Source organism: Nicotiana attenuata, unplaced genomic scaffold, assembly GCF_001879085.1.
Source record: "Nicotiana attenuata strain UT unplaced genomic scaffold, NIATTr2, whole genome shotgun sequence".
Lineage (NCBI taxonomy): Eukaryota > Viridiplantae > Streptophyta > Magnoliopsida > Solanales > Solanaceae > Nicotiana > Nicotiana attenuata.
Genome location: NW_017680990.1, coordinates 3,288 through 12,167, shown reverse-complemented (window position 1 = coordinate 12,167; position 8,880 = coordinate 3,288). Strand labels below are relative to the sequence as shown.

The 8,880-nt window shown below is 44.2% G+C and overlaps 1 protein-coding gene across 1 annotated transcript; it reads right to left on the bottom strand.

Annotated features, from left to right (window-relative positions):
• Positions 1–6,851: 6,851 nt before the first annotated feature.
• On the bottom strand, positions 6,852–8,573 carry LOC109221896. The gene has a single exon (XM_019386327.1). The coding sequence runs from the start codon at positions 8,571–8,573 to the stop codon at positions 6,852–6,854; it is 1,722 nt and encodes a 573-aa protein (XP_019241872.1).
• Positions 8,574–8,880: the final 307 nt, after the last annotated feature.

Below are 8,880 nucleotides of genomic sequence, written 5' to 3'. Positions count from 1 at the left end.
TTGACACCACCCCCAACTTAGGGTTTTAGCCTCATTCTCAATGTTCAAGGAGGGACGGGTTCAAAAGAGGGAATTATTTTACAAAAAGGGAAAAGTTTGTAATGAGGTAGCCAAAGAAAAGTTTGAAGGCTCAAATGGGGTGACTAGTGATACTATATGTACAATGGGTGGCTTGAAAGGTTAACTTGTTTTCCAAAAATCACAAAGACGGTCTAAGGTCATTTCTACAACCAAATGTAATTATTATAAGTATCGAAAAACCAACCGGGCAAGTTCTAGATAGCTGAAGTAAACACAAGAATTATTTACACAAAGACTCACACACACATGGCACACGAACTGTTTGGCTCACATAGTTTGAAGACCTCGAGTCAACACTTGGCAACTCAAAGCTTTCATCATATATACAGGTATAACTCTAAGTAGACATAGAGTTACAGAGCGAGCCTCAAGTTCACACAGTTGATATCTCTCCTTTTTTTTATATTAATGGAAGGGTATAGGCTATATACAGACACACATGCTTGAAACTAGACGAATACACCAAACCGGTCAACATGCTTCATTCTACTGTCCTGGTTCTACTATTACACCCTTGGAAAAGAACCCGGCGAAGAAAAACCAAGGGGAATTCATTGCTAATTACTAAAGATGGACATGCAACTATCTACTTGTTTTTGTTTTTGTTTTTTTTTATATATACAAGGATAACTTATGTACTAGAACCACAAAACACCAATATATACAAACTTATATAGCACAAAAACATAAACATGTACAATAGTTGCCAATTTCACAAAAATATATACAAGGCTACCACCCCCAACCAAAAGGCATGCGTTGTCCCCAATGCATAAGAACGTAAACAGAGTTTAGGGGCTCCCTAAGGTGCACTAAGCGCTATGGGAGTCGGCAGCCGACTGAGTGATGGTGGGGTCACCCTCTGATGCTGAAGCTGGGACCGACGAGATCTCAGTCTGAGGAGTGACCTCCACTAATGGAGGAGGGATCTCTGGCTGACCCAATACTGGAGCTGGGGCCTGTGAGCTGCTAGCCTCGCCCGCTGATAGCTAAGTGGCCGATGGATCTGCAGGGGCAGCCATGTCTGCTAGCGAATGTTCTATTGCTACCTGAATTGCTGCTTGTTCCTCGTCCTGAATTGTAGGAACAACGATCTGCTTACCCTTCTCCTGAGGGCCTTTATCCTCCTCGGACCATGAATCCTCCTCGTCCTCTCCCTCGTCTGCCTACTCACCCTCGGACTCTGTAGAGTGCCCTAAATCCTCCTCAAAAGGAATCTCAATATGTACAGGAGGAGCCGGAGGCTGGGAAGCCCCGCAAGTCGGAGGTGCAATGTCTGTCATCAGTGTAGAGAAGTCAAGATCCAGGCCAGGTGCTGCTGTGTCAGCTCCCTGCTCACCTTCCTTGGGCAGGAAGGATGATAGATTGAACTCCAGAGTCTGCATTTTGTGGAGTTCAGTCTTCATAGTGGCAACTTCCTCCCGGAGCTTTGGCAAGTCAATAACCTCACCCCGCTCCATCTTTTCAACCCTCATTCAAGTTGTTGCAGGCGATCCCTATAAGATGCTTGTTGCTGTTGGAGTGCAGTCACTGAGAATTGTATCAGAGTCAAAGCTTGCTTAATGAGGGAGGGAAAGTTCTTCAGAAGCTGGTCTACCGTAGCATTGGCATGTTGAGCTAAGAGACCAAGCCTCGAAACGGCTGGCAGTGCAGCAGAAGGCTGAGCAATGGTAGATGAGAGGTGGGCTGTGAAGTGGAAGTGAATGCAGTTGTAGCCTGAGGGAACACAGGAATCTGGGGATCTGAGGGCTCCACATCAACTGGAGCCTGAGTCTGAACCTCTGGGGGAGCAACAGCATCATTAATGCGCGTGATGTCAATATCCTTCATCGCCTTCCCTGTCTTGTCAGTGTGTGGCATGGTAGGGACTTTCACAGCCTTACATAGGGCTGTGATCAAGCAGGGAAATGGAAGTGAGGTGGCTTGCTGCTTTGCCCGGATTCCTATCTCTCGGAAGATAAGAGCACCCACATCAATCTTGATTCCCGCCATAATACATGCAATGAGAAGAGCTTTCTCAATGCCTATGTCAGTCTCATTTCTGGACGGTATTAGGCAAGAGGTGACAAAGCTAAGCCAAAATCTACCCTCTCGTGTGAGATCCTCCTTGAATATTTTGTGCACAGGGTTGATCCAAGTAGGGGTCCCCTTGGATATCACAGAAGCTATCCAACTATGCTCATTTTCCCGGTTTGCCCATTTGGCGGCATACTCAGCTGTGCCCGGTCTCCAGTCAGGGAAGTAAAGATTATCTCGCTGCCATAGAACACACTCTTCCCCCGAACCAATACAGTGTCACAGAAAACCCTGTTGCGCTTGTGGTGAGCAGTTCTGGAGGCTCCAGATGAGGCATAAAACTCACGGACAAGAGTTTCATTATAGTCATCAGGCAGCTCAGTGAAGCACTCCCATTTTCTTGCTTTGATGTTCTCCCATATGTGGGGGTACTGCTCTTGTAGCCCATTCAAACTCAGTTGTTTTTCGGCCAGGATTTTCCGTTTGGTTAGCCCTTCTCTATATGGCGCCCTGGACCCTTCGACCCCAAATGTGAGCTGGAAGTTATCTCCGCTTTTCCTTGTTGCCTCAGCTTGTAGGTCAACTGAGAGCAAGGTCTCCTCCTCATCAGACTGGGAGGGAAGTGTAACATTAGGGTCCGATCGTGAACGTTTTGCTTGTGATGCTTGACGATTGGAGGAGGTCCTTTTCTGGGCAGAGGCTGTATGTTTCTTGGGAGCCATATCTGCACAAAAGTGAAATGTGAGCAACATGGTAGGCAACAGTGAAAAGAAAACAAAATAACAAAAACAAAAAATAAAATTTCTAAGTCTGCGATAGGTTATGTGATCGCATAACCACTATGCGCACCGCAAACATGTTGCAAATTGTCAGACTGGTGAAATGATCTAAGTATGCGATGGGTTATGCGATCGCATAACCATTATGCGGTTCACATAATCATCGCATACCTGATTGCTTAGAAAACAAAATCACAAAATGCGATCGCAAGATCCATTGCAAAGTTGGATTTGCGATCGTAAAGTGGTCGCAATCAGCATATTATAAAACTGGGTCTACTGTCTCAGTATGCGGTAACTTTGCAGTCTGCATATCAATTATGCGATAGCAAAGTCGCCGCATTCTGTCATCTTCTTCAGCCAGCTAGGGTTTACTTATGCGGCAGAAATGCGGATCGCATTTTATGCGAGCCGCAAAATTCATCGCTTCCAACGATTGAACTTAACCCTTAACAATGGCGGACCTAATTTCTACGACCCAGCACCCCAAAACACACTACTTAACCAAAATCACATTATGAGCAGACATCTAACTACGAAACACAAACCAGAAAAAAACAGAAACAAAAACAGGTGAAACACGAACAAGAACAAATGTATAACTAAAGCTTGCAAAGATGGAATTGGGACAAGGAAAACATACCAGTGACAGGATTATGAGCACACTTGGAAGATAAGTTCATTGATGTTGCCTGACGTACGTGATGCACTAGCCGTTTTGTCTTCTCCGTTCCTTTTCTTTTTCTTTTTTTTTTGTTTTATTTTGTTTCTGATAATAAAAAAAAATTCTTTTTGTTTTGAATGAAGATATGCGAGGGATGTACCTGAGCGATTTGCGGTGGATAAGTCACCGCATAACACACTATGCGACCGCATAAGTGTTATGCGGTGGATTCAAGTGAGTTGCTAGAGGGCCAAAAATATGGTGCACTATGCGATCACATAGTGGAAATGCGGTCCGCAAAGTGCACCACCTTGTCGCATTTTTATCACCAATTTTAGCCAAACACACTGTCTGGGTTTGCGACCAAAATGCGGTCCGCATAGTGAAAATGCGACCGCATATGTGTAGCAAACTTCCCAAGGTGATTTTTCTTCCCTTTCTCATGCAATCTTACCCCGTGTTATGATCTTTTGAATCCCCTGCACTCTAGCACACACTTTAATTGCTCAATTAAATCTATCTAACAAAAATTAAAAATTTAAAGTCCAAAAAGGGTGTTACCACACATGGGTTGCCTCCCATGAAGCGCTTGATTTAACGTCGCGGCACGACGAATTTGGCGTTCATTAGGATTCACTCATTGGTCGGGCATGGACCATCTTTGAGAGCCAACTGCTCTACCAAATATTTTTCTCCATCTGTGCCCAAGTAGTGCTTCACTCGCTGACCGTTCACTTTGAAGGTTTGGAGCCCATCCTCCGATTCTAATTTCACAGCTCCAAAAGGAGAGACATTGACCACCTTGAACAGACCGGACCATTTCGATTTGAGCTTGCCCGGAAACAATTTGAGCCTTAAGTTAAAGAGAATAACCAAGTCACCCGACTTGAACTCCCCCTTCAAGATCTTTTTGTCGTGGACGAACTTCATCCTTTCTTTATACACAGCTGCACTTTCATATGCATGGAAACGGAATTCCTCCATTTCATTGAGTTGTGTTAACCTCAAATTTGCAGCTTCGGCCCAGTCCAAGTTCAACCTCTTTAGAGCCCACATGGCTTTGTGTTCCAGTTCTACGGGTAGATGACAAGCTTTTCCGAAAACTAACCGATAAGGAGAAGTGCCAATAGGAGTTTTGTATGCCGTGCGGTATGCCCACAATGCGTCATCTAGCTTCCTTAACTAATAGGTCCTGTTTTCATTGACGGTCTTTGCTAGAATGCTCTTTATCTCCCGGTTGGAAACTTCAACTTGGCCACTTGATTAGGGATGATAAGGTGTGTTCACCTTATGCTTGACGCCATATTTCTCTAGTAGCCCCGTGAAAGCCTTGTTACAGAAATGAGACCCACCATCACTAAGAATGGCTCTAGGAGTGCCAAAACCGAGTGAATATGTTTTTCTTTAAGAATGTGGTCACACTCCTTGCCTCATTGTTTGGTAATGCAATTGCTTCAACCCATTTGAACACATAGTCCACAACCACCAAGATATATTTCATCCCACAAGAGCTCACAAAGGGACCCATAAAATCAATTCCCCACACGTCGAAGTTTCTACCTCCATCACAAAGTGCATTGCCATTTCATGCCTCTTGGAGACTGATCCTTGCCTTTGGCATTGGTCACAAGCCTTGACCATTTGATTGGCATCATGATAGATCGACGGCCAATAATAACCACATTCAAGCACCTTAGCCGCCGTTCGATTTCCCGCATGGTGACCCCCAACCGGTGAGTCGTGGCATGCCTTTAGAATTGGCATAATTTCTTCTTCTGGAACACATCTTCTGATGATGTTGTCAGCACACACCCGGAACAAGAATGGTTCTTCCCAATAGTATTGTCGATAGTCTCTCAAAAACTTCTTCTTTTGATAGGATTCCAATCCCTCCGGAATAAGGTCACTAACTAAGTAGTTAGCAATATCGGCGTACCAAGGAGCAAAAGTGCTAGATAGTGCCAATATTTGTTCATCCGGGAATGCATCATTGATTTCAAGATCTCCCTTTGGCGTTCCTGCCTCTTCAAGCCTTGATAAATGATCCGCTACTTGATTTTGCGTTCCCTTGCGATCCTTGACCTCGAAGTCAAATTCTTGCAACAACAAGACCCAACGAATTAACCTAGGCTTTGCATCCTTCTTTGCCATGAGATAACGAAGAGCAGTATGGTCTGTGTACCCTATCACCTTGGATCCCAACAAGTAAGCCCGAAATTTCTCAAAGGCATAGACAATGGCAAGAAGTTCTTGCTCAGTCACCGTGTAATTCATCTGCGCTCCATTGAGTGTCTTGCTTGCATAATAGACCGGGTGAAGAACCTTGTTGTGACGTTGGCCAAGCATTGCTCCAATAGCTACACCACTGGCGTCACACATGAGCTCGAAAGGAAGAGACCAATCGGGTGTGAATATAATAGGTGTCGTGGTGAGCTTCTGCTTCAATTCCTCAAAGGCTTTGAGGCATTTCTCGTCAAACACAAATTTTACATCTTTCTTAAGGAGTTTGCACATAGCATTTGCAATCTTAGAAAATCCTTGATGAAACGCCTATAAAATCCGGCATGCCCCAAGAAACTTCGGACACCTTTAACTGAGGTAGGTGGAGGAAGCTTGGAAATGGTCTCGATCTTTGCCCGGTCAACCTCTATGCCATGTTTCGAAATTTTATGCCCTAATACAATGCCCTCATCCACCATGAAATGGCATTTCTCCTAGTTGAGCACAAGGTTGGTCTCCTCACATCTCTTGAGCACTTGTCCAAGATTGTTAAGACAATGCTCAAAAGAGTCACCTACCACCGAAAAATCGTCCATGAAAACCTCTAGAAAGTCCTCCACCATGTCGGAGAAGATGGACATCGTGCATCTTTGAAAAGTAGCCGAAGCGTTGCACAAACCAAACGGCATCCGGCTAAAGGCAAAAGTTCCATAAGGACAAGTGAATGTTGTCTTCTCTTGGTCCTCCAATGCTATGTTGATTTGGTTGTAACCGGAATATCCATCAAGGAAGCAATAGAATGGCCTTCCCGCTAGCCGATCAAGCATTTGATCAATAAAAGGCATAGGGAAATGGTCTTTACAAGTGGCACTGTTGAACTTTCGATAATCCATACACACCCTCCATCCGGTCACTGTTCTTGTTGGGATGAGCTCATTTTTATCATTTTCAATTACGGTCATGCCTCCCTTTTTCGTCACACATTGCACCGGGCTCACTCAAGAACTATCGGCAATAGGGTAGACTACCCCGGTATCCAACCACTAGATGATTTCTTTCTTTACCACCTCTTTCATGGACGGGTTCAACCGTCATTGGTGTTCCACGCTTGTTTTAGTATCATTCTCCAATTGGATCTTGTGCTTGCAAATTTCGGCGGGAATTCCTCGGATGTCTGCAATTGTCCACCCAATAGCTTGCATATGCTCCTTCAATACATCCAACAACTGTTCTACCTGCACATCATTCAACAAAGAAGAAACAATTACAGGTAAAGTATCACTTGAGCCAAAAAACTTATACCTCGAGTGTGGTGGAAATGGTTTGAGCTCTAGTTGCGGTGGCTCAATAATAGAAGGCTTTGCGGGAGGAGTAGATCTATTCTCCAAGTCGAGAGAGAGCTTTGCCGGAGCATAAGTGTAGGACCCAAGCCCCTCCAATGCATTTACCGATTCCATATATCCTTCCATATCTTCACCATCAAAGTTCTCCAAAATAGCCGCTAACGCCTCACCAAGGCATTGTTCTTCCATCTTCATTTCAACCGCATCTTCCACTTCATCAACAACATCAATCACCGAGATGCTCTCATATTCATGTGGTAGTTTCATACCCTTGCTTGCTTGGAATGTAACCTCTTCATCATTCACCCGGAATTTGATCTCATTCTGTTTCGAATCCATTAGTGCTCTTCCTGTGGCAAGGAATGGTCTCCCCAAAATGATAGGGATTTCTTTGTCAACCGCACAATCAAGGATTACGAAATCGGCGGGTAAATGAAACTTTCCCACTTTAACAAGCACATCATCAACAATTCCCACCGGTCTTTTTATGGAACGATCGGCCATTTGCAATCTCATACTTGTGGGCCTTGGCATAACTAACCCTGCTTGCTTATAAATGGCAAGAGGCATTAAGTTGATGGTAGCCCCATTATCACAAAGGGCTCTTGCAAAGTCATGTGCCCCAATAGTACATGAAATGGTGAAAGCTCCCGGATCTTCTTTCTTTTGAACGGTAGATATTGCAATGATGGAACTAACCCGGTGAGTCACATTCACCACTTCATTCTTGGTGGTTCTGTTCTTTGTGATCAAAATTTTCAAATATTTAGCTAACCCGGGCATCTCTTGAAATGCTTCCACAAACGGAATATTCACTGATAATTGCTTTAGAATGTCATACAACTTTTCGAGTTTGCTATCATCAACCTTCCTAGCAAGTCTTTGAGGGAATGGAGGAGGACGTCTAGGAATAGGTGGAAGTGTTTTTGGTGTCTCTTTTACCTTTTCCTTTACCTCTTCCCGGTTGTCTTTTTGCACTTGCAAATCTTCCGGAATCTTTTCAACTTCGACAATACTTGGCTCTTCAACTTCAACGCCTTGTTCGGACTCTTCTACTTCAATCACTTGTTCACCCTCTCCTTGTAGTACCTTCCCACTCCGAGTAGTAATTGCCATAATATGAGAAGTTGGACCACTCCCACTACCCCTTGGGTTCGCAATTGTGTCACTAAGGAGTGTTCCCTTTTGCTTTGGATTTTGTTCCTTAGAGGGGTCTCTCATTTGCATCTCTAATTTTTGAATAGATGCGGTATGAGATCCAACAAGCTCGGTCATGTTCCTCATAGAAGTGTCGGACTTCTCTTGATTTTGCAATACCCGTTCAAGCATGATTTCCAACTTGGAATCACTTGAGGAACCTTGATTTGAATATTGACCCTTTGGAGGAACATAAGGATTTGAACACCGATTTGCGAAGTTGTTGTTGTTATTCCAATTTTCTTGATTTGAGCCACCTTGGTCATGCGCCATTGTTGGTTGCCTTGCCCTTGCGGGTTAGGCCTCCATTGATTTTGTTGTCCTTGACCTTGGTATTGTTGCCTTTGATACCCTCCTTGAGAGTTGTTGATGTAGTTTGCTTCCTCAAAATCTTCATTCGATATGGGTTGCACATCCTCCACCACATTTACCTTCTTTGTTTGGCTTTCCGTGAACATTTTTTTCAACACATTGACATTTGTGGCAAGCCCTGCGATCACTTGATCTCTCTCTTGATTCTCCTTAATCAGGTTGGTCAAGGAGGGAGAACCATATGCAATTCCACCTGTTGTGTCCTCTG

Coding starts and splice junctions, on each gene's coding strand:
- LOC109221896 (XM_019386327.1), bottom strand. CDS start 8,573: ATGGCGCATGACCAAGGTGGCTCAAATCAAGAAAATTGGAATAACAAC.